General features: G+C 39.3%; 3 protein-coding genes, 1 long non-coding RNA gene and 1 other non-coding gene across 7 annotated transcripts; 2 read left to right on the forward strand and 3 right to left on the reverse strand.

Moving 5' to 3' along the window:
* The first annotated feature begins 358 nt into the window (after positions 1–358).
* On the forward strand, positions 359–5986 carry LOC103709241 (40S ribosomal protein S15a). Of its 2 annotated transcripts, none has more exons than XM_008794492.4 (4): positions 359–514; positions 4982–5125; positions 5229–5389; positions 5585–5986. In XM_008794492.4, the coding sequence occupies exons 2-4, from the start codon at positions 4993–4995 to the stop codon at positions 5681–5683; spliced, it is 393 nt and encodes a 130-aa protein (XP_008792714.1). In that variant the 5' UTR covers positions 359–514; positions 4982–4992; the 3' UTR covers positions 5684–5986. The 2 variants fall into 2 exon arrangements, with proteins under 2 accessions (XP_008792714.1, XP_026661280.1); XM_026805479.2 differs by having other exon boundaries at positions 402–514; positions 4970–5125.
* Positions 5987–7692: 1706 nt separating this feature from the next.
* LOC120111235 lies at positions 7693–8445 on the reverse strand. The gene is made up of 2 exons (XR_005512313.1): positions 8230–8445; positions 7693–7982 (listed from the first exon to the last, which is right to left on the reverse strand). It is a non-coding gene; the product is annotated as an uncharacterized LOC120111235 (long non-coding RNA).
* A 5364-nt stretch (positions 8446–13809) lies between these two features.
* On the forward strand, positions 13810–20915 carry LOC103709240 (pentatricopeptide repeat-containing protein At1g26460, mitochondrial). Of its 2 annotated transcripts, none has more exons than XM_039127537.1 (7): positions 13810–14557; positions 17690–17906; positions 18101–18580; positions 19403–19609; positions 19738–19875; positions 19978–20166; positions 20636–20915. In XM_039127537.1, the coding sequence occupies exons 1-6, from the start codon at positions 13944–13946 to the stop codon at positions 20158–20160; spliced, it is 1839 nt and encodes a 612-aa protein (XP_038983465.1). In that variant the 5' UTR covers positions 13810–13943; the 3' UTR covers positions 20161–20166; positions 20636–20915. The 2 variants fall into 2 exon arrangements, with proteins under 2 accessions (XP_038983465.1, XP_038983464.1); XM_039127536.1 differs by having other exon boundaries at positions 13811–14557; positions 20639–20915.
* An 862-nt stretch (positions 20916–21777) lies between these two features.
* LOC103709239 (putative pentatricopeptide repeat-containing protein At1g26500) lies at positions 21778–23599 on the reverse strand. The gene has a single exon (XM_008794490.3). It carries the CDS (start codon positions 23537–23539, stop codon positions 22031–22033), a length of 1509 nt encoding a protein of 502 aa, XP_008792712.2. The 5' UTR covers positions 23540–23599; the 3' UTR covers positions 21778–22030.
* A 197-nt stretch (positions 23600–23796) lies between these two features.
* On the reverse strand, positions 23797–23869 carry TRNAA-UGC. The gene has a single exon. It is a non-coding gene; the product is annotated as a tRNA-Ala (tRNA).
* Positions 23870–24730: the final 861 nt, after the last annotated feature.

The raw sequence follows: 24730 nt of genomic DNA on the forward strand, positions 1-24730 counted from the left end.
ATTAACGGTATTATAAAACCATTATATTAGAGATATTTGTGCAAAACAGTATTTTATGAGAGTACAGAAATAAATATAAATTTTTTTAAAAAATTCATATAAATTTAAATTTTTAGAAAGGTATTTATGCAAAAAAAAACTCTATATTTTGTTATAATCTGAAGCTCCTTCAGCTTTTCAGAAGGTAATAGGCTGGAATTTACCTGATGCATCCACATGGTCCGCCCACTTAGTCGGTCCGGGCAAGCTTGGGCTTAAATCGAACTCAAGCTCCAATAACCGTGATCTGGGCCACGACGGCCCACGAGTAGCCCTAGAGCACGGTGACAAGGAGCTGCTCCTTGCACCGTATCCACCACTGGATTATAATCCAAGGGTTGAAAACAATGGCACTCCTCCCTTAAGACCCCATCGGCGCCCCGTCTTTTCCTCTCCCGCTCTCGTTCTATTCCTTTCCGGGCTAGGGTTTTAGGTTTCCAGCCGCTCTCTCTTCGCGGCGCTCCGCTTCCCAAAGGTGAGATACCTAATCTCGACTTTCTCCTAAATCTCGAGCTCCGATGATCTATTTTTTGCGCGATTCTCTTACAAGTTTGAAATTTTGATGGATTTCTCGTTATATGCGGTTCGTATTACCCATCTCGATATTATAACCCCGTCATCATATTTTTCTCCGTTCAATCTGATTCCTATCTGCCTCGTAGGTTTTCCGGTAACAATGTTGGACTACTTTTTAATTATATCTCTTGATTCTTTTTTGGGCCATATACATGTTAAGTTTATGAACTTGATGTATTTATTCTGGATTCAAGATTCATCATCAGTTATACAATTATGTCATGATTAATTTTGTCGGCATTTGTTACATCAGAACAATGAGGTGATTACTCAGTGGTGATTATGCAACTATTACCATATTTCCTTATGTTGCAAATTGATGTTTCTCAGCAACTGGTGGTTGTTTAATGATGCCTCCTTCGGGGTGGGGTTTTTTCATACTGATTTTTCTTATCTTTTAACCTCTCGGGTCTCCTCCTTTGATTTTTCATATTGATGTCTTTGATATTTATGTATATTTTCGTCTTGCAGTAAAACGTTTATGTTCTTAAGTCTGTATATCAATCGGATTTGTTCCCCTTTTTTCGAATTTATTCAGACATTATGTAGAAAAGTTTTAAAAACTGGTTGACCAGTTATCTAAAATGTGTGACATGGGAGATTATGGGGATTGATAAAGGCATTTTCAACAGTTATAAGACAGGCAGCTGGAGTGTTAATGCTCATCTAAATTGTCTTGTGATTGTGAACTTGTTTTTCAAGCATGACAACCGTGCCAACAGTGTTTCATGTTTCAAAAAGTGAACCCGTAATCCATTCACATTTACTATACATTAGTCTTCTATTGTGGTAGGGTATTCTCATTTACAGTCATACTTTTAAATAGAAAGTATTCAAGGTTGGATTGTAGACAAGATTTGTATAGATGATACATCTATTTTCCGGGAGAATTTTTTTTGTTTAATGTGCTTTATTTGGATTCAATTAGGGCAAGGCTGCAAATAAATCTCCCAAATATTGGCATCACGGATAAGATTCAACCTGACCCATTTGAGTGATTGTTTTCCCTCCTATCAAAACTGTCAGCAAATCTTATTTGACATTGGTTTGTGACCCTCTATCATTTGAACCACCAACTGACCTGATCCTCGATAGGTAATAACTTGAATAGGTTAGTATGAAAGCTGATCTAACCAATCTTGATAGGAGCTGGTTTAACATAGCTCAGATAGACTGTAAGAGTTAATTCTCATGGATCTATGATTACTTTGTTATTTTTGCTTAGGTTTGCAAATATTGTGATTTTAAGGAGCTCTAGCAGTTTCTGGATGACAATTTGGTTTATACATAATGTTAGTTGGACGAAAAATTCTTTAGAATCAAGGCTGTCATGGGGCTTTAGTTTTTATCATAAGCATATAATTGATGAGTATCAGTCATCTGAGTTTATTTTGTTAAAAATGATCTGAAGTGACATGCATGTGCACACAGACACACTTTTAAAATTAAGTGCACATATATGTGTGCTTGAATGCATCCATTCTTCCATATATATTATGGCATGGTTGCTGATCATTAAATAAATATTTCACCATTTAGTTAGCCACGTTGGCAGAACATGCACAATTAAGTTGCTTATGCCTTGGGATATTAAAAAGTTGCTTATGCACACTTTTCCCCATATGCATGCATTCATGCTAAAAAGTTGTTCCAATGGTCGGCGGAACTGTTCGAACCGTCCGGTTCGGAGCATCCTGAGCCGTACTGACGGCGGACCGGGATGGTTTCAGCAACGAAAACAAGGCCGGGGATGGAGGGAGAGGAGAAGAAAAAGGAGAAAAAGAGAGAGAGAGAGCGGGCGAGGTAGGGAGAGGGAGAGGGAGAGGAAGAAAAAGAGAGGAAGGTGGAGGCCGGCCGGGGAGCCGCTACGCAAAGGAGGCGGAGGCCATGGAGTTGCGGAAGTGGGGCTTCGCCTTCGGTCCCCTGTTTCGTTCGAAATAGGGTCCCAGAGGGGGCCCTTTTATTTTGCAATTTTTAAGTAAAAGTCGCAAAAGTAAAGGAGCCCCTTATGGGCCCCTATTTCAAACGAAACAAGGGACCGAAGGTGGAGCCGGCCTCCACCTCCTCCATGCGACGGCTCTCCGGCCTCCATCTCCTTTGCACAACGGCTCTTCGGCTCTCCACCGGCATCTCTTGGCTTCCCCTTTCTCTCTCTCCTTTCCTCTCTTTTGTTCTCTCTCTAATCTCTTCTACTGTGTCGGTACAGGCCTGGCATGGCACCAATCCGTGCTAGCGAGCAACCGTTCTGGTACCAGCATAGCAGGCACTGGTTGTTCCCATATATATGGACTATTTTCAAGTCTAGATAAATACCAGTGGTTTGTGTCTTGTATATTATATGGGTTTAGGTATGTTTCCGGTTGTGGGTACATATGTTGGGTTAGGATCCATCATATCCTGAATCTTAGGATGCGCGAATTTGACCAAAAAAAGGATCTAGAGTTGGAACAAGTATATGGGGCCTCGATCAAAAAAGGATTTGAAGTTGGATATGGCTATGTTGACACGTTATCTCAATCATATCTTGTTTTAGTCCATGATGTGTATAATTTATAATTTTTTGTTGTAGCATACATAATTATGTGTATTTTATGGATTTTTTTGCATTACAAGGTCAGGGACTAAAATGTAAATTTGCATTAAAACAAAGGACTGACAGTAAATATTTGTGTTAACAAGATCTAAACGGTAAATAGCATGTTAAATTGTGCTTAAATGTATTTTTTTTGATTTAAGTGGATGGCATCACAGCCATTCACCTTATTTCCTTTCTTCAATAGGACGTGGACCTCATGTGCCATCAGCCTGCTAATAAAGTGCCCTATTCTTATGCCCTTTCCCTTTATCATCTCTCTCAATATCTCATCCCCCCCCTCCCCCCCCGGGCGATTTCCTCTTCATCGAGCAGAACCATCGATGGCCGTTCTTCTCCGTTCACGGGCTAATCTGCTGTTAGATTTAAGGGACCTGTCTTTGAGAGTATTTGCAATGAGTTGAAGTCGTCCTATACCCATACCTAGTTCATTGTGTTGACATGGGTATGCTGGGAATAAGCGGTGAGTCCAGGTATCATAGTGCAGTTGCATGGGGCTTAAATGGCATAACCAATTACATAGGTTTCCTGTGCACTAAATGGCCTTGTAGGTATCTTGACAAGCCTCTCATTTGCCAAGTGGTACATCAGTTGGTTTTTGGTGCCAAATCAGCAGGCTGACATTGAATGAGAACTAATTGCAAGTCATTTGCAGAACCTCGATTAATCAGACATGTATATGCAAAAGATTGCATGCATTGGTTCTAGTCTCACTGGATTATAATACTTGTCTTGGTGGTTAAGTTAGCAGTGGCTGTCATGCCTAGGTCTGAAAAACAGGCCATACATAATCAGCTTAATTTATCTTTATGTTTCTTACCCTCCTGTTTTTTGAGTGGAATGTTAATTTAATTATACAAGAACTGCTTGTTTTTGTTTCTTGATCAGTGCTCTCTGTCTCTGTCTGTCTCTCTCTCGACCCCCCCCTCTCTCTTTCTCTCTCAAACACACTGACACACTCCGTCACACGCATTGTGTTAATTGGTGTTTTGTTCACAGTTTATTTATCTATTTGTTACGTTAATACGGGAGTTAGTTTGATAGGCGTTCTACAATGTGGCAGAGCAATAGTCAATTTCTCCTTCCCTTACGTATGTATGCAATGTAAGAACAAGTTGAATGAGCCAAGTTTTATTATTGGGTTTTTTGCATGAATATCTTCCTAAATATCTGATTTTGCATGAATACCCTTCCAAAATTGATATTTGCATGTATACCCTCGTAAAACACTTGTTTTGCCATTCTACCCTTTTTTTTTGTTTTTGCATATGTACCCATGCTATCTAACGACGTTAAAAAATTAACGGTTTCAAATTAAAATAACTAAAATATCCTTAATGGGTAGACATGCAATTAGATCGTGATAGAGAAAAAAGACAAGGACAATAGCGTAATTTTAAATTTTATTTTATTTTTAATAAATATAAATATGATTTTTCTTAACACCGTTAGAACAACCGTTATATTACGGGCATTTGTATAATAATAGAGTTTTACGAGGGTATACATACAAATATCAATTTTGAAAGGGTATTCATGCAAAATCAGATATTTAGAAGGGTATCGATGCAAAAAAACTCTTTATTATTTTACTAGTTATTTGGTGGTTATGGTAATAATTTCACCGCCTTTTCATTTCTTGCTGACTGATAATAAAGTGTACTCCAAGAGTGCTGCATTCACATGTAATTAATTGGCACCATAGTGATGAAGCACATCCTTTTGCATTTCTTTTATGTTGCTCACTGTTATATGCTGAAGTTCTTTTTGCAGGCTTGGTAAGGATGGTAAGAGTCAGCGTCTTGAATGATGCTCTTAAGAGCATGTACAATGCCGAGAAGCGTGGAAAGAGGCAGGTCTTAATTAGACCTTCTTCAAAAGTGATCATCAAGTTCCTTCTGGTCATGCAGAAGCATGGTTAGTCCTATTATATGTTTGTCAATGCTGCAATCATTTGTTTACCAGAAAAAAATGTGCATTCATTTATTTCTGATGATTTGTCTGTGTATGATGTCTGTAGGATACATCGGTGAGTTTGAATATGTAGATGACCACCGAGCTGGCAAAATAGTGGTTGAGCTGAATGGGAGATTGAACAAATGTGGTGTTATTAGTCCTCGCTTTGATGTGGGCGTTAAAGAAATCGAGCCCTGGACTGCAAGACTACTTCCATCACGGCAGGTTAGTTGCTCTATTTAGTTATCAATTGCTGGCTTTTCATATAACTAAATGATTTTTTGTTTTAATGTTGAATTTAGTATCCTGGTTTTATGTGAGAATTTAATACTTTAAATTCAACCAGAGTGCTATTCTTGTTGTGACTCTTGCTGATCAAGCGGTGATAAATTTTTTTCCTTTTTGTGCTCAAATGTGCAGTTTGGTTACATCGTGCTCACAACATCTGCGGGCATTATGGACCATGAAGAAGCTAGGAGGAAGAACGTTGGTGGAAAAGTGCTTGGCTTTTTTTACTAGATTTGGCTTTCTCTAGACAAAAAGGATCGACTTTAGCAATCCTGATTATTCCTATAAGGAATTTTGGAAACTATGCAGCAGTTGTTTGTGCTTTTGGTTTTCTGAGGTTTAATTTTGATATTGAATGTAGTAGGAGTTCGAAGACGCACTCTTGATTGTCATGTTCAACTTTTTGTTCATCTAAATGCTGCTTTCTGCTGCTTTTAGTTCTTTCTGGGGAGATGCTGTACACTGGGGCTATTAAGTTTTTTTTTTTTTTAAAGGAAATAACTTTGACTGCGCAAATTTGATTATGGGTTTCAATCATGTCTATTGAACTTGCTAATTAGAAAAGATTTGTTCAGCTTTTAACTCTAATCTAGGTTTGCGTTATAGAAGTTCATAATTCTGTTGAAATGAGGCTCTAAAATCATTTATTTGATATTGTTATCTTGCCTCGTGTTTTCCCAAGAATTTGATTTTATATTCCTGGCTTGGCGGTAGACTGACAGAAAAATGGTTGCATGCCTTCCTAACTTCATAAGATATTCCTTTTTTTCTCTGAAGCTAAAGCTATTTGGCTCTTTCTTAATCATTTCTACAGTAAAATTGGGAATCATTTTTAAAAAATGCAAATTGTAAACAAACTTGCACAATCTGCAGAACATGTCAGACTGTAAGTTCGGTGCATGGTATCTACTTGAGCATAATACACCTTTCAAGAGAGCACATTATATATGTAAACAAATCATCTGTTTTCAGATTATTGCATGCAGTGTTTATTTATTTAATGATTTTCTAAACCTGATGCTATCTGGTCGCAGGATCATCATTTTTCTTTGTTGCTACGTGAGATCTGGCTTGCGTCATATGTCGACAGTCTCTGTTATATCTGTACTATCAAGTGTGCTTTTGTTCCCAAAGTTCTAGCTAAGTTTCACTATCCTGTGACAGGTATGAGATCCCAGTCACAGTTGGAGGCGGCAAAATATGACTTTATAAAATACTGCATAGGTACTGTTGTCTCAATATCTGCTGTTGGTCTCGCCATTGTCTTAGCCTCGGCAAAATAAACAAGAAAGGTTGCTCTTTGGTTTTGTAAGATTACGATTGCCGAAAGGTTGTTCCTAGAAATTTCTCAATATTCTTACAAGCTGTGCCTTGAAGCAGCAGTTCATTTAATTTAGTTTCTATTAGTCATTCAATGCGGTTATCATATCGCATAATTACTTTAGGTTTGGGTCTTGCAAATGTTTGTACACTTTTATTTTGAGGGAATAGTTCGTAGGATGGACCATGATCTCACGCAGACAGGGCTAGCCTGGCGGTTGCACTAGATTCTAATCGGTGGTGATCCCACCATTGCTCTGAAAATAAAAGAAAAATGAAAAAAATAAAAGCAACCTTGGTAGGGTTCGGGCTCTTCTTGCCTCTTGAGGAGAAGAAATTCTGAATCTGATGCTGCCTATGGCAAAAACTGATCAAATTGAAGGTGTTAGTAGGATGGGCGGATTATTGGGTATTAGCTCACTCTCTCGAAGGTATGCTCAAAGTGAGAGTGCTATAACATAACTAGTTTTTAGCCTGAGCCATGCATGTGAAAAGCTTATTTAAGTAAATTTTTATTAGTATTTTTTGGAACTATAGAAAATCTGGACTTCTTTGTTCTTGGAACTCCTGTATTCATCACTGTATAACATAACCATTTCACCCAATATTTACCTTTTCCATTACATGAGACCTTTGAACAAATGACAGATATAGAAGATATTCTCTTTTTTTGAGGAGCATGGTGGAACATATTCCCGATCTTGGTGGTAGAACAAGGTTTGGATCATTGTATTACCCTCGTCTGGATGAGCGGAGGAATCGTTTTCAGTTTGTTTTGGTGTAAGTGGTGCAATTGGTGTAGGAACATTTTTTTGTATGCCTTTCTGCGTCTGGCCTTTATATGGAGGGCTAAAAAGTGAAGTTTTTTATATTATTCAACAACCATCCATATATATATATATATATATATATATATATAGAAAAGATCTATTAAATCTCACATAATATCCATCAAGAATGAAAAATACATATTGTACCGAATCAAATTCCACATAATATGACAGAATCAAATTCCACACAATTTTCAATGATAGAATCAAATTCCACACAATATGCATCAAGAATGAAAAATACATATCGTGGATCAAATCAAATTCCACACAACTTTCAATGTACTTTCCATCACCAGGTTGAGACAGGTTGTTTGTTGTGTGTACGTTGGGGTGGGGTGGCGTTGGGATTCGGAGATGTGTTTTAGACTTTATCTTGGCTGAACAATGACAAGAGTTGAAGTTAGGCCACAAAAGCTAAGCCCTAAGAGAGGCAACATGTCTTCCATTCAGAGAAAGCCCATGAAAAGGACTCCGTCATAAAAAGGCTATTCTCAAAAGCTTTCATGCAGAAAATAACACAATTATATATCAAAGAAAAATAAAGGACATCTCCCCATGGATGCATGTTTATACTATATATAGAAGGGACCTCAAACTCTAGACCTTAGATAATTCCATAGCCACCTTAGCAAAGAGATGGTGAGCTGCCAAAGTTACTAAGTTGCCCTGCATGGCCGCAGCGATTGCCGCCTCACCGCCGGCCGCCACCTCGCCGGCTGTTATTGCTGCCGCTCAGGCCATTGCTGGGTGAGTCCGAGAAGGGACTCCAAATCCAAGAGGAGAGGAAGAGGGCGTCCTTTTGTAAAGGGAGAAGGTCTTTAATAGATGTTGTAGTATGGAGAAATGGAGACCTGGTGGCGAGTGGGGGGGCCTTGTCTAGGCTCATATGGAGGGGGATCTTCTCAGCATATGCTTCGAGCACATCTCTTTCACCTCTTTGCTTTTCGTTTTCCTTTCAAAAACCCGTTCTCCTTCTCTTTGCTACGTACATGTGGCAATGGTCCTTTTGTTTTTTTATTACTTTTCAGGAGCTTTCTATTGGATGGTTGGGTTTAGGTTTGATCAGGAAAAAGGTTCAAATGGGAGGAAATATCATGCATAATGTTCATTTGCTGGATGAATTGATGAAGCGTTTGCGCCGTTTCCTTTTTCTTTTTTCTTTAAGAAAAATTTTGTAATTGGGTATCAAGTAAACTGAATTTTGAACAAGCTAAAAACTTTTGTCAAGTATTTTTGCAGCTATCATCATGGATTGGATTAATGTATGGATCTAAATACAGTGAATTATGCTAAGAGGACTTGTTTATGTTGATCTCGTCATCAGGATAAGTTTGATACTAGGCATACTCTATAGTTTCATAAATTATTTATGGTATATCGGATGTCCTAAGCTGACTTGCCATGTTGTTTTGATTCTTAACTCATTCAGTTTATCTTGTGCCATTAGGGAATCCAGTTTGGAATTATTATTTGTGGGCAGATTTGAGCCATATAATCGGTTTAGCCCTGCCCGATACCCTAAGACAGCCAACTCCTAAAATCCAGATGAACCTACTGATGTTTGATCTCGGGTTTCTATTACAACCATCGGAGAGATCTTACAAATAAGGTAGTTTAGGATAGTTGGATTCCTTAGTCCTGTATAAGTACTCAAGATCTTTCGAATGAATAATCAATGTAGAATTAAATACATGTCTGTAAGGATTCTTACATACCTTTTCCATTAAAACCCTGACGACCTCATCAGGGTAAGAGTCCAAATCCATCCAAATGAACTAAATCTAATCACAAGCATCACACCCGTGGTCAGCCCCAAATAGCCCAGCTACAGTGTTCTCTAGTCCACATACACTATAGACCGGGTCCGCTCTGACGTAATTTACAATAATCTAAGATCTCATCTAAAAAAGCTAGCCGAAAGGTATTTTTTGAATTTCTTAATTCTATTTGAGTACCTAAGATCTTTTTGGTGAATAACCAAGATAAAACTAAACACATGCCCGTGTGCGTCCTCATAGTCATGCCGATCTTAAGCACTATGGCATCTTCCTAATCCCCTCAATAAATATTCACTTGCCTTGAGGCATCATACTCTCACAGGGATTCTGGCGTAGCCTTCCTCCATCAAAGCATCTGAGACCCGTGCAGGGCGCCATTGATGAATCAATGCTAGAATTATCTAGGATCAGGGTCCATCTCAACTATTGGTGACACCACTTAACCACATTGAATAATGGGCAACCAATGCGTAGACTGACAAGAAGCACCACCTAAAGGACCCATCTGGATGTCGTCATATTGATGCCATCGTAGGCCATCGAACCATCATTTTGGTAAAATGCAAGGTACACAAGGATGCCACTGTCCCCAAGTCTCAACAAGCTCCATAATATGATACAGGTTCTCAGTTGGTTTAACCAGGCCGGTATTAGAGAGAAAAAAAAAAAAAAAAAACAAGCATCACATTAATTCAGGCCCCAACTTGGGCCACAGACATGCAAATTTTTCATTGTAACATCGTTAATGTTGTTGAAATAGCAATTACATTCACTCATCTGACGAAGAGAACAGGAAAAAAAATCTTGACTTGCTATGAATTAATGAGAGAGTTCATTAGAATAGTCCAGGCCATGCTCTTAGACTGCATCATTGGTCATATAAACTCCATGAATGCAGCTTCCTGACTCTCCAACTCCCAGAGAGTCTTACCTCACTTACGCCTGCATTTGCCACCCATTTACTCACTTACGTAAGCCACATAACAAATACTCCTATTACATCAATTACATGCATTGTGCTGAGGTCGAAAAGTGACAGTATTTCTTCTTAGAGGTATTGTCCGCTTTGGGCGCATCGTGTACTATGGCTTTGTCCCACAAAAGGATCTCTGAAGAAAAAGGAGTCACCCCCCATTTAAGGCACAACCCTCTTCGTCACTCAAGCAGTATGGGACTAAATTCCGAGATTCGCTCCCCCCCAACGTAGCCTCTCCTAACGGAGAGGGCTGTGATTCTACCTTACGGTTTTATAGGATCGAGGAGGTTTTCCACAGACGGCACTAGCTGTTGAGGCCAAAAAGTGATTGTGTTTTCTCTTAGAGATATTGTCCGTTTTGGGCGCGTCGTGTGCTACCCTCACGGCTTTGTCCCACAAAAGGGCCCTCTGAAAAGAAAGGAGTCACCCTCCCTTCCCATTTAAGGCACAGCTCTCTTCATCACTCAAGCAGTACAGGATTTATCTTGCATATACTATTTGAAGACTGCAGCCTTGTTGGATCTTTGGACCCCTTCTTTCCAGCCAAATTAGATTGAACGAGTGCATGCGTCGTGCTGCTTTTCCCATCCGACCATGCCGGCGGACACATAATTTAGATAGATTCTGGCATGTATTTCATGCTGTCATCTTCTAATGTTGCTTTAATAATCCTCGAGGGGAATAATGAATGGAGATGGCAGCTCTGGAGATAAGTACTAGAAAAGAAGATGATGACATGAGCGAGAGCAGTAATCCACGTCGATCGGTACAGAACAAAATGGTGGATCCCATGCGAAGTTCTTAAATAATTTGCAAATCCTGTTCTTGGGCAAAACTCATGATCAATTGTTGCAATTACTTATGTGGATAGATGATGAAATAATGAGATGCCATGCTAATACCATATGGCATTGCCAGTTTTTGATATCTTTTCCCATGAATAACTTCCCTTAGTTGTTTAATGGGAAAACTCTCCCTTAGCGGTTATGATTACATTTGAATGGATTGGAACCAAAGCTTGACGGAGGGAGTATCAAAGCGAACTTGGCTCATAGCCTATGTAGACTAGGGAACACTGTAGCACGGGTTGATAGAGACTGACTATGGGTCGATTGTGGTTCTTGTGATTAGATTTGAGTGGATTTGAATCCTTATCCTGATGAGGACGTCAGGGCTTGAATAGGGATAATATGCTAGGACTCGTGTGGGCATGTGTTTAGTAATTTGAAGCTCTGGGCTTACGATATGAAGCTTGCAATCTAGGGACTTACTATTGATTTATGATTCAACTAGGAACCTTAGCATAACCTTTGCTCAGCATTTATCTTGTAAATTGGAGACTTTCAAGTAATTTATGATTAAACTAGCAATCTCTTACTTTCCCCACATACTATATAATTTCCTCTCTCTTTTTACAGCTGATATAACATAGCAGCCACGTAGGCCACAAGATACAAACCAATGGGCTCAATCTCTCGCTGCCTCAACCTTTGGGCTGAGCTGCTGGTTGGGAGGGCCCAGTCGACCCCAAATGTCACGAGGCCACAAAGGGACTCAAGTTACAAGGCAAAAGGCCCAGCCCGTTATGTCACCAAACGCCCCAGCCCAGCCAATTGTCCTCTCATCAGATTTTAAAGGGGAAAATCCAATCCCTAGGCTCACATCTAAAAACCTATTTTCTTATAATTACTATGTTCATTCGAATATGAAATCCAATCCTTGAAATATAGTGCCTACTCTTCTTCTTTTTTTTTTTTACCACTTAAGGCTTCGAGATATTTTCAAAATCGAGACATCTCTGTAGGACATGCTATCATTCGTTTCATTTATTCAACCATTTCATTTTTACTGAGGTCAGTGTTAGCCAGATTAGTTAATTTTTATATATTTTGATGCAATAATAAGATATTATTTGTAATAAGTAGTTTTTTCAGTTGATTAATTGATCATATTTTACTCATGAAATGGGTTGCAAAAATGTCTGCGATCGAGTAAATAGTTCTACGGACGGAGGGATCGAATCGACAATGGAAAGATTTGTATAAATTATATATTTTGTCACCAGTTTTTCGTTACATAATAGATCAAAAATATTTTAATCTGAATCTGATATTTTTATTAAGCGGGTCAAAATCCATACTTGAACTTGATTATTTTATTAAACAACTAACTTGATCCAATTTACAATGGATAGAATTATATTAAACAGGTCACATCCCTACCGACCATTTTGAGCCATAACACAGCCCAATATAGAACTCGTATAATACTTGATAGCTAATAAGTCAAAAAGGATGTGTGGCTACATGAGACTAATACAACGTCTTCATCTCCTTCTCCTCTGATTGCCGGTGCCGGAGAAGATGAAGGAAACAAAAAAAACCCTCACTCGGGGTGCAACGGAGACTTTATTTCGTTACTTTAATATTCATAGAATTAAATTACTTATAAATTATTATTTCAGCAGTTCATTTTGATGTAAGTTTTGCTAGTTCTTTCTTTCTTTTTATTCCTTTGTTTCAGGGTCTATAATGCAACTTGCTTATATAATCTAACAAGTACATGGTATGTGTGCTTGAACTAATGGCATCATCCTGCGCTCTGTGAGATATGGATTTGGTGGGTGAAAGCTTGCATGCGTAAACTCTTGGTCTCTCCAAACCATTGGCATGTTGAAGCTCATGTTCTCATCAAAATTTCTCTGGGATTCAAATCTAGCTACATCAACATCAAAATTAAGGATATAAATGATAACCAAGAACTCTATAATTCGTTCCAACTATTTTAAAATAGTCAAGTATACATCCAAATCAGGCTTTCGATAATTTAATTAGATCAAATTTAAATTCTATATAGAGGATTCGATTTACTGTACAATCGGATTTAGATTTAGCTATATGTGAATCCCAAAAATGAATAAGTAAACACTCAAAAAATAAACTATATATATATATATATATATAACGTATAAATATAGGAGTATAAAGAAAATTAGCTGCATGTTCTTCGTATTTAAATTTATACTTTTTTAGCGTACACGCTTTCTTTAATTTTGTTGCTTTCTACTTTAGTTCCAAATCCTCCACCAATATTTAAATGCAGTCAAATTAAATGTAAATAAAAAATTAAATTTATTTAAAAATAATATCTATTTTTTTCAAAACTATTCGCTCATTTCCATCCTGCATCATAAATATTATGAAAAAACTTAATTTTAAAAATTATCAACTTGCACCTCCTCTCTCTCCTTCTCCCCAAAAAAAATTAAAAATCTAATTCTGGTGTTTTGGATCTGAATTTTTTTTCTATTTGAATCCAATATTCAGAAATTTCTCTGGGGTCCAAATGCGGCTCTGAGGTTACCAGTTTGCCACCCTTGCCTAAACTATGCCAACCATAGAACTTTTTTCTCATTTTCCATAAAACCCCTCCCCTTATCTTTCGTAAATTACATAAATGCCCCCACGCCTCCGCTCCCGAGGCTCTCAAAAAATGGAAGCCCAATCCGCCATTTCAACCCCTCCAAAACCCTAACTCCAACCTAACGCCCCAGCCGAACGCTCACCGGAGCTCCGAGCTCGTCCATGGCGGCGATCCTCGGGCGAGCCCACGCCCTCCTCCACAAAACCCTAAACCCCACTACCCCCCTGCGAGCCGCCATCTCCACCTTCCCCTATCTCTCCCAGGAGCCCCAGCTCCAGGAAACCCCCTCATCCTCCGCCACCGCTGCCGCCCCGCTCCCCCCGAACCCCTCTACGGGGAGCCCCTTCTACCAGGAGAACTGGCGCGTCCCGAACCCCAGCCCCGGCCTCGCCATCGGCGGCCAGTCCCTTGTCCCCATGGGTGGCTCCGCCGCCACCCGGATGATGGCCTTCTCCCAGACCCTCGATGTGGCCAGCCTGATGAACGTCTTTGCCGACTGGATGACGTCGCAGCGGTGGTCGGACCTTAAGCAGCTGTTCGAGTTCTGGATCCGTTCGCTGGATGCCACCGGCAAGCCCAACAAGCCCGACGTTCACCTCTACAACCACTATTTGAGGGCCAATCTCATGATGGGGGCGACCGCCGGAGAGCTCTTGGATCTGGTGGCCCAAATGCAGGAGTACCAGATCGCGCCCAATACTGCCTCGTATAATTTGGTGCTCAAGGCCATGTACCAAGCTAGAGAGAGCGAGGCGGCGGAGAAGTTGGTCGACCGGTGAGATATAATAACCTCGCTTACCCGTACTCTATTGTCAGCAGTATTTTAGCGTTTGTTTTCTTTCTCTTGCTGCTTCTTAGGCGTCGCTTCTAAGGATTTCTTTTGATTTTATTTGATTGGGTTGCTGTTTATGATATTTCCAGCAATGCAATTCCTGTAAAGCTGAAGGCTTGGCTGTTTCAGGGCATTCCGTTTCATGATATTTACACTTGACAGTAAAGAAAAGTGGGGGGGGGGGGGGATGGCTCTTTTACTTTGTGCCTCCCTTTCTTTTGTCATGCTTTATGGTCTTGTGGGATTAGTTGATTGCTTTAGTTGTCGTTCCTCGCAGGGCCAGGTTATTTGGATTGAGTTTCTCTTGAATTCTTAACCACTTGTTTCAGTTTATGTTGTTCTCTAATTACTATTCAAGTGATCTCTTACCATGTATATGGAATGACCTAGGAGCTGAAGATCAACTTATTTTATTCTAGAAATGTTTTGATACGACTTCTGATATTATAATTGATTGTCAGCTTCAAGTTTCTTTAAAGATTTTGAATAACTTCTAGGTGGGATGCTTAGTTGCAATACATCTTGAATATTTAATATACATACATATATATGTATAGAGAGAGAGATACTTAGTTGTAGTACTTCTTGAATATTATATATATATATATATATATATATATATATATATATATATAGAGAAAGAAAGAGATGCTATTATGTGTTCGGGTGGACTAGGAAATCAGTTTCTCATCATCAAAATGAGTGATAGGCCATTCAAATCGAGATCCGAACCGTTGAACATGATCTACATTTTGAAAAAAAATGTGAAAGCTAAAATTCATTTGTTTTGGTAGTCTCTAACCTAATCGTCAAGTATGTGTCAGAATAGATGATTTTAATAGTATGATACAATGTTTTATTATGATCTAATCATCAAAATCTAGTGAATATAAATATACCCATGTTTTATAGATCATGATCCATAAAGGGAAATTTTAATCAATGCACCCTATCATATATTTTACTATATCATTGCAATTGATACCATTTATTTTTGTATTGGTTTAATGCAAAAGTTAGGAATCATCAAAATATACAAATTTTGATTTTCTAGGCCCTTTTTTGCTGTGTAGATAATGTTCAGTGGTTGAGATATTAAATTTGGATGACTTATCATTGATTCTGAAGGTGACATGACCAGTTTCCCAGTCCATCCAAGGTCATAATGGCATATATTTATATGCATACGTACATACATATATATGTACAAACATACACTCATTTTGTAAACTTTGCTTTTTACCTTGGGATGCTTCAGGGTACAAAACTTGATGCTATATGAAGTTGAGATCCGAAACTCGAATCAGCTTGTTCCTAGTACATTCTGGATGACACCAAAAGAAGTTATTTCTTAGATAAGATGGCAGTTGGGTCATAGGATGTTATGTGTCTAGTGTTGATATAAATATTTGTGATGTGGAATGGATTTACTCATTATACATCAATTGATAAATAATTATTGTGAAATAATAAAAGATAAAAAAATGAGAATAGGAAAAGGGTGAAATAAGTATGTTGGTGACCGATGAAAGCAGGGATGGAAAAGGTTTGAGTTAACATGTAATTTGACCTTCATGAGGGATCTATTCATCTGAGAGTTAGTTATGTCAGATGCAGTTGGGATCACAAGGGTGTTATGGCGTTGTCGTGCAATTAGTTTTTCATGATGGAATATGCTAGTAGGTGTTTTTTATGCTTGTCTGTACTTAGATGTAGCTGCTAGCTGGATTTGAGTGATGACTTTAGGCTTTATGGCCTGATAATTTGAATTAATGCAATGTTACTGGTTCGGATTGTTGTGTAAATCAAGCAGGATTATTCGTATTTATTGAGAGCATCATTTTGGGTGGTGCAATTTGTGCTGTCAAATTCTTTTGAGAGTAGTAAGTAATAACCAATAATAACCATATATTATCCTGGTTAATATTTTTGTTAAGGCAGATTAAACAAATGCATTCTTCTGAACTGTTGTTTGACAACTCACGTTCATGGATATCTTTATTTTCTGGCCATTGGGACTTGTTCTTCAAAATAAAAACTCTCCAATGTGGTTCTTCAAAAGATTTAAAATTATAAATCAAGAAATGTGTTCTTTACAAGATGTTGAGATGGGATATCAAAAGCTCGCACGCAGTAAACATTCAGATAGAGGACTTATAGTGGTGGGGTGTCATAAAGCTCATCATTGTGACCAAAATGAAGATGGATCATTTGGAATCCATTCAATAATGCAATCAGTTAAGAGCTGTTTTTTTGGAGGAATAATCAACAGAACATTTTGAATCCCATGAAAGCTTTGGATCCTTATGAAACTCTAGAACATTTGAGTGTGATATACTAAACGAGAGAGGACTCCATTGATCCTCCTGAGGAAGTAGAGGTACCATGTGATATTTTGCTACTTCACTTATTGGACATTGTACTCAGACAAGTAGATAAAACTGATTGAGAGCTTCATATTAGATGAGGGAGCCCAAGAATGAGAGATTGAATAATGTCTAGAAAATCATACTGCATCTTGGAGTTTTTATAATAATTCTTCTATCTGACAATGTCCATCAAATATCGATCATCTTCTTCTTTATATCCTGAATAATATAATAATTTGGAAGAAAATACAATATTATATAAAAACATGATTGCTTACTGACCGATATAAAATAAGTTAATAACTTATAGACACAATTCATCAAAATAAATTGCAATGCCAGTATGGGGACTTGTTTATGAATGATGACTGAGGCAAAGTCACTGTGTGCGGGTTTGAGCCATGATGCTCAGTATTTACTTGGGTAGCATGAATCATAAGTGGGAGAAAGGTTGACTTTAATTTATGATCGGTGAGGATTTATCTCTATTAAGGAAAAGCATGTTCAGATCCTATCAAAGTTGTTGTGGGAGAATTATTAGGACTTAGCAACCACAACAAGGAAGGTAATTCCTATTCAGTGGAACAAATTTGTGTATCAAGTTGAAGCACTTAGAATTTATTAACTCTCTCTCTCTCTCTTTTTTTATTTTGGGTTAGCATGTGTATTTTACCTTTGCAAATGATTGTTTATTGTTTGACTTCAGGATGCTGCAGACAGGCACTTTGCCAGATGATGAATCATATAATTTGGTTATAGGCCTTCTGATTTTAATGAATCAGGTGGATTCTGCCCTAAAATATTTGGATTTGACCCTGAAATCTGGTTACATGTTGTCATCGAGTGTTTTCTCGGATTGTGTACGGAGCTGTGTTAATTCTGGGAGATTGGACATGTTGTCATCCATCATAGAGAAATGCAAGGTATCAACCAAGTTTGTTTATTTAGTTTTAAGCTTAAAAGTCTGATTGATGAAATGTTCCAGAACCTTTTGCGGGGTTGCTCTTCTATTTTACTGGATTTTGGACTCGCCCCACCAAATTGGTTGTTATCAATTTAACTTCCAATCTGTCATTGGTTTCATTATTTTTAGTTGCTTGTTTTGTTGATCTTGCAGACAACAGACCAAAACAAAGCCTTGTGCCCCAGCTGGAATTTATGCAACTACATTGCAGATGTTGCTTTGCAAGCCGATCATAGCAAATTGGCCTATTTTTCCTTGGAGTTTCTTGCTCGATGGATTGCTCGGGGTGAGAATGCTAGACCACCAGTTCTTCTGTCTGTGGATGAAGGGTTAGTTGTGTCAGCACTTGGTACTGTTGGTAGAACATATGACTCTACCCTTTTAGATGCTGCTTGGTCAATCTTGCGGCGTTCTTTGCGTCAAAAAAGAGCGCCAAATCCAGAGGCTTACCTTGCCAGGATATTTGCACATGCATCATTGGGAAATCTACAACGTGCTTTTAGTACCCTCAATGAATTTGAAAATGTATACGGGAATTCTGGGGAAGTTGATCGGGAGCTTTTCTCCCCTTTTACCTCTTTATATCCACTGGTTGTTGCTTGCTGCAAAAACGGCTTCTCAACATTGGACTCGGTATGGCTGTACTATAAGTTAAATTCTGTGTTGTGCTATCACAACTCGAGACTATTCTTAATAAAAAGGAATAGTCTTATATAGTTTTGGTGGCAGGCATTGTTTAATTTTATCACCATTCTTTTTGTATTTATTCACTTGCAAATGTATTTAATACGATAATAGAGTAAGAGCACAAGTAAGTTAGATCCATATATTTGATTTCAAAACTGTGTTCTATAATTTTCATTTTGTCTTCGTCATTTCTTCCACTGAGTTGTGAGTCATATGATACAACAAGACCCAGAGGAAATCAAGGATAACTTTCCTGTTGTTTATTGCAATAGAGAGACCTCAGTGACATTAAAGATACCCTGGTCACGTATTTCTCCTTGGAAATAATTGATTTTCAGGTTTTAGGTCTGTTTATGCATTTAATTGCTATCTATAAAAACAAGTTTCTGATTAAATTCTTGTGAATTTTATGAACAACGATGAATTGTTCAGATTTTTTAGGAATTGTTTTTTCCTTTTATCATGATTTTTCTAATCTTTCTCACTCAACAATTTTTTCAGTCTAGAGTATTTCTCCATTTTGACTTTTGAATCATGAAGTAGTGCCTAATCTGAGTTTAACCTGATCCAAGACTGTTACTGATCACTTTGTCTACGCATTGACTGTTCCTGGAACCATTGCTGTTAAATGGTCAATTTATTTATTTTATATTTTATTGATAAATTACATTGTATTAACTCTTTTTGTCATGTAATTTGTAGGTTGCTTTTAGGTAGCTTCATGAATGAGTTTCTTTGTTAACTTTATTTGTTGGAAAAAAAATTCAGGTGTATATTCAATTGGAGAACTTGAGCCGCGCCGATCCCCCTTACAAGTCTGTTGCTGCTCTTAATTGTGTGATATTAGGTTGTGCAAACATATGGGATCTGGACCGGGCCTATGAGACTTTTGAGGCCGTCACTGAGAAGATAGGATTGGCACCTGATATACATTCTTATAATGCTTTAATGAGTGCATTTGGAAAACTCAAGAAGGTTAGCATGCCATTTAGCTGCTTTAGTTGCCACATCCAGTTAGTGAAAAGAAAAGGCTCTTTGAGATCTCAATTTTTGCATTTGTTGAACTGTTTTCTCTGAAAATTACGAGACGTTTTCTGTGGCAGACAGCTGAGGCTTCAAAAGTGTTTGAACATTTAGTAAGCTTAGGTGTGAAGCCAAATGCAACAACATATTCATTGCTTGTTGATGCACATCTTATAAATCGGGATCCAAAAGCTGCTCTTGCTGTAATTGATGAGATGGTACGGTCTCGCACTTTGTGTGCCCCGTTGGCTTGTGATATGTTTCTGTTTGCACTTTCCATGAATCAACTAATGTTTTTGGGATGCTTGCTTATTGGACAGGTTGAGGCAGGGTTCACACCTTCGAAAGAGATGTTAAAGAAGGTGCGAAGACGCTGCTCTCGAGAATCAGATTTTGATAGTGATGAGCGGGTACGGTCTCTGGCTCAAAAGTTCAAGATCCGGATGGGTGGTGAATTTCGTAGAGAGATGCTCTACAACCTAGAGTACAGTGCTGACTATTAGAAAGAGGTAACTCTCTCCTAGTATCACTTCTGAGCTCATGAGTCTATTTGAACAACCATACCCTCCCCCCTCTTTCCCTTCTTTTCCCTCTCTTTGATCCAAGAGCTACAAATACTAACCACAACACAAGTCTTGGGAGACCAGGAACATGGTTGACAATACAACACCCAGCCATCTAGGCCACAACTGTTACTCAAACAAGCTGTTACCCAACAGTTCCATTTTCCTCCTAACTGAATCCGATTATTACATTGCATTTTATATTGGGTGCTCCCAATCATATTCGAAAGCCAATATGGGCAAGGTGAACGATCATTATTCGACGCTTTATGTCAATTATTGTATTTGGTTTCAGCTAGCCAGTTTTCTTGCTAGCTTGCTTTAACTGCTGCATGGTTTTTTGATTCCTTTAAATATCAGGTCTTCAATCAAATTGCAAACTTATAATGTGGTTTTCTTTTTTTTTAATTTTTAGCAGGATGCTCAATCTGTTCAGCAGATGCTGGGGAAATGTGACCATCCCAGTTTGTACATTACTTTTTTTTGTAATCAATTTTGACCAATATTGTAGGAGAGAGGGTGTAGGGTCATAAACAAATTTTATCAGTCTGGTTCCCTTTTTAACTGTTTTCCTGCCTCTGAAGTTGTGGTGAACTTTTAGTAATTTATCTGGGTCATTTGCAAGAAACCAGATGCTAGGATTTCAGAATAAAAATTGATGTTTTGAAGATCAAAAGGCATCATTTGTTTAATAATTCCAAAGTGTTCTGCTTGTTCCTAATCATATACTCTTGAGTTTGTCCATCTCTCTATAATATTTCCTACATTTTGTATTACTGCACTGCGCATGCACAAGGATTATGACTCTGTAAGACTACATAATCTTTCAAAATCTTATGGCCGCTACAAAATTTCTTGCTTTATTCAAGAAATGAATTTGATACAATATCGACTGTATTGAGCAAAGATCTATCCAAGGTGTCCTGATAAAGCTGCTGATCCATCCAGTAGCTAGCTGAAGCCATCATATAAATTGCTGATCTGATTTGCCACCAGGTCCACCATCTAATAGAAGGCTGTGAAATTTTGTTATTTGGTTTTGTTTCTCAAACAGATCTGTTTCAACAATTCCCTGGCGATCTTGTATAAGGTTTTAAATTCGGATCCATTTTTTCTTGGAATACAATGACTATCTCATCCCGTCCGTCCCGGCGGCAGCCATCTAGATACTGTTTGTTTATTTTTCTTCTTTTTTTTAATTTCTTTTTCTTCCTTTTTTCCCCTTGTCTCTGTATTTATTTTTATTTTTTTTATTTTTTTTTGCTTTGTCTTCATTTTTTTCCTTTTTTATTCTTTTTTTTTTCTTTCTTTCTCCTTTTTCTCCTTTATGGTTGGATTTTGCAGCTCTATCCTGTTCCAGTTTTTTTTCGTAAAATCTTATTGCAATGAGACAGGATGGCCAACACATCTCTCTTAAACATTGGTATCACAGAGTATGCTGCAACCGTTTCACTTACGTGCTTAAACTTTAAGCAAGCAAGACAAAGCCAATTAACGCTTTAATGTGGAGCCGAGCAACATGGCCAGAGCAAACAAATGGATGAGAACCACCTGATGATGAAGTCTGGGACAATTTAAAGCAGAACCATCCAAAACTGTCAATAAAAGGTTTCAATTATCAGCTCCTCTGATATTAGTAAAAGCTCCTTCCATTTAACAACTAAACCTTCTGTCTGCATTGTTTATTCTAATGGTAGCATCTAAAAAGCCACAGTTCATGGCAATTTGATGAAACTTCATCTGAACACTTCATAGTATTAAAATCAGTCGATAAATGTAACATTACTTGAGATTGTGATGTTATTGTTCCTTAAGCTTCAATCAATCCATTCATGGCTCTTCTCCTCCTGTCTCTGGTGGCCATCCTCTCTCCATATCTCAAGAAAATGTCCCCAAGATCCACCAACCCCACATTCCTCAACCTTTTCCCCACCTCTTCAAACATGGCCACTCCCTCCTCATTGGAGAACCAATGCAAGAACTTATTATAATCAAACCTCGGCACCTCCACCCCACCCCACATCATCCTCTCCACAAACTTGGTGGCCTCCAATGTCCTCCCAACCTTCACCAATCCACCCACAAAGATGCTCTCGAAGTTCACTAATGGGTCCCTCCCCTTCCTCCCCCTCTTCCCCAGATGCCCCTGCAGCAGCATAATGTAAGTGTGCATCATAGGCTCCACCCCTCTCCTTATCATCTCCCTGAACACCTCAGTTGCCTCCGCTGCTTTCCTTAGCCTCAACAAGCCCTTGATTAAACCATGGTATAAGCTTATATCAGGCTCTCCCACCCCTTCAAAAACTCTATACCCCTCTCTTATTCTTCTTCTGACCAAGAGCCCGTACACCAGAGCCCCCAGCGTGGCATTATCTTCCACCCCAACCCCTCTCTTCACCATTTCACCGAACAGCACATGAGCATGCGAAATCCTCCCTTCTTTGCACATCCAAGCGATCGCCACCCTGTAGGAAGACAGCCCGAGATCGCTAAACCTCCGGGCTCTCATCGACTTGAACATCCTCATGGCATCCGCGAACCGGTTGTTCTTGAACAGGGTCGCCACGATCTCCTCGTATGACTCCACGTCCGGCTCGAGCCCCACGTCGACCATCTCGTTCCAGAGCTTGGAAGCCTCCACCAAGGCCCCAGCTTTGCAGAACCCGACCACCAGAAACCGATAGGTGGTCTCATCGGGGGCGATGAAAGGTCTCAGCTTTGCGACGACCGCCTTGGCAACATCCGCGAGCCTCCCTGCGCAGAGAGTTTCGACGACTTGATTCAGGGTCTCGACGTTGCAGAGGGAATGGTAGTTGTGGGAGTGGATGAGGTGGAAGAGCTCGGCGCACTTCTTGATCTCGCGGGCCTCGGCGAGGGAGCGGGCGGCGAGGCGGATGGTGCGGGGGGTGACGAGGCGGGCGGCGAGCATGTCGTGGAGGAAGGAAGAGAGGAGGCGGATGTTGCGGGCCTTGCCGAGGACGTCGAGGAGCTTGTTGGCGGTGACGGGGGTGTGGGAGAAGGAGTGGGAGTGGAGGAGGAAGAGGTGGAAGCGGTGGACGAGCTTCCAGGAGTAGGGAAAGCGGTTGCATACCTGGAGGAAGAGCTCGTGGGAGGGAGAAAGGTGGAGCTTTTGGAGGTGGGACTGGAATCTGGGGTCGGGGGCGTCTTGCTGCTGGTATAGGACGGTGCACAGGCGGAGGAGAAGAGCGGGGTCGATGGGGGACGGAGAGGAAATGGTGGTGGAGGTGGAGGTGGAGGTGGAGGAGCAGAGAGGTCGGAAATGGTGGAAGAGGAGGTTGGCGAGGGCTCGAGGAGGCATTGGAGAGAGAGGGGGGGGGGGGGGGCATAAGGAAGGAGGAGAAAGGCTTCGAGGCTTTAGGCCTACGGCCGCCTTGGTGGCGAGCAAAGAAAAAGCACCTAAATTTTTTTTTTTAAAAAAAAAAGTTTTTTACATAAATATCCTCCTCAAATTTAAATTTATGTCTATTTTTCTCTGCTCTGGCTTTGAAGGCGAGCAGAGAAAAACAAAACTAAATAAAAAAATAATATTAATCATAATTTGAAAGAGAGAAAAAGTGGAGATGCAGGGGATCGAACCCTGTACCTCTCGCATGCAAAGCGAGCGCTCTACCATTTGAGCTACATCCCCATTGGCGACTGAAGAAGAGTAACTATATAAGTTGACTAGTTCATCGCAGAGAGAACAAGGGTCAGGTTGGGTCAAGTGAGTGGAATAGATTAGGATCTAATTTAGAACAAAGATGGTTACGTGTGAGCAGAATTGAGTTGGGTTTTAGTAACTGACCTGTGAGCGAGCTTGTATCATGAACTCCTAACCAGATGTCAGGTTATGTGCAGTATGAGTCAAGGTTGTTCTCTAGATGAGTGTAGTTTAGCATTTAAGTGTTGGTGTTCAAGATTGCAGTATGAAAATGGAAGCTCGGTAGTGTCTTTGTAACTCAGGAGATTGATGAAAAATATGGGCGACAGTTGATAAAATTATGCAAGGATTTGAATATCAGAATGAGGTTTCGTACTAGTTTTTTGCTGGAATGATATAGTACCGAGTGCTGATACATGATATAGGATTATATCCAATCCCGACACACCGGTACCAAAAACATGTTGGAAAGGTAGTATATCATTCATGCATGTCCTGTTTCGACAGTATTTGAAACCTTGTAATTACGCTTTAATTTTTTTCATACTCTAGAAGCATAGTTTGAACTGTCAGATTATGGTACTTTCTTTCCTCAAGTCCAGAGTCAGTTTGGGCCTAAGCTTGATGCAAAGTCGGAAAAAAGCTTTTCGGGCAGAACTTGGACAGGCATATGGCCCAGTCAGGCCCAACCCAATTCCAATCCTAGGTGTGTTATGTGCAGGTTAATTGAGTAGTGTTTACCAGTCCAACATTGGTGGGTCCAAAGATGTTTCCATGTGCACTAAAGCATTTTTCTTCTATTATTAATGGGGAATTAGGATCATGGCATATTAAGGGTCTATTTGGATG

Source organism: Phoenix dactylifera, chromosome 6 (genome assembly GCF_009389715.1).
Source record: "Phoenix dactylifera cultivar Barhee BC4 chromosome 6, palm_55x_up_171113_PBpolish2nd_filt_p, whole genome shotgun sequence".
Classification (NCBI taxonomy): Eukaryota; Viridiplantae; Streptophyta; class Magnoliopsida; order Arecales; family Arecaceae; genus Phoenix; species Phoenix dactylifera.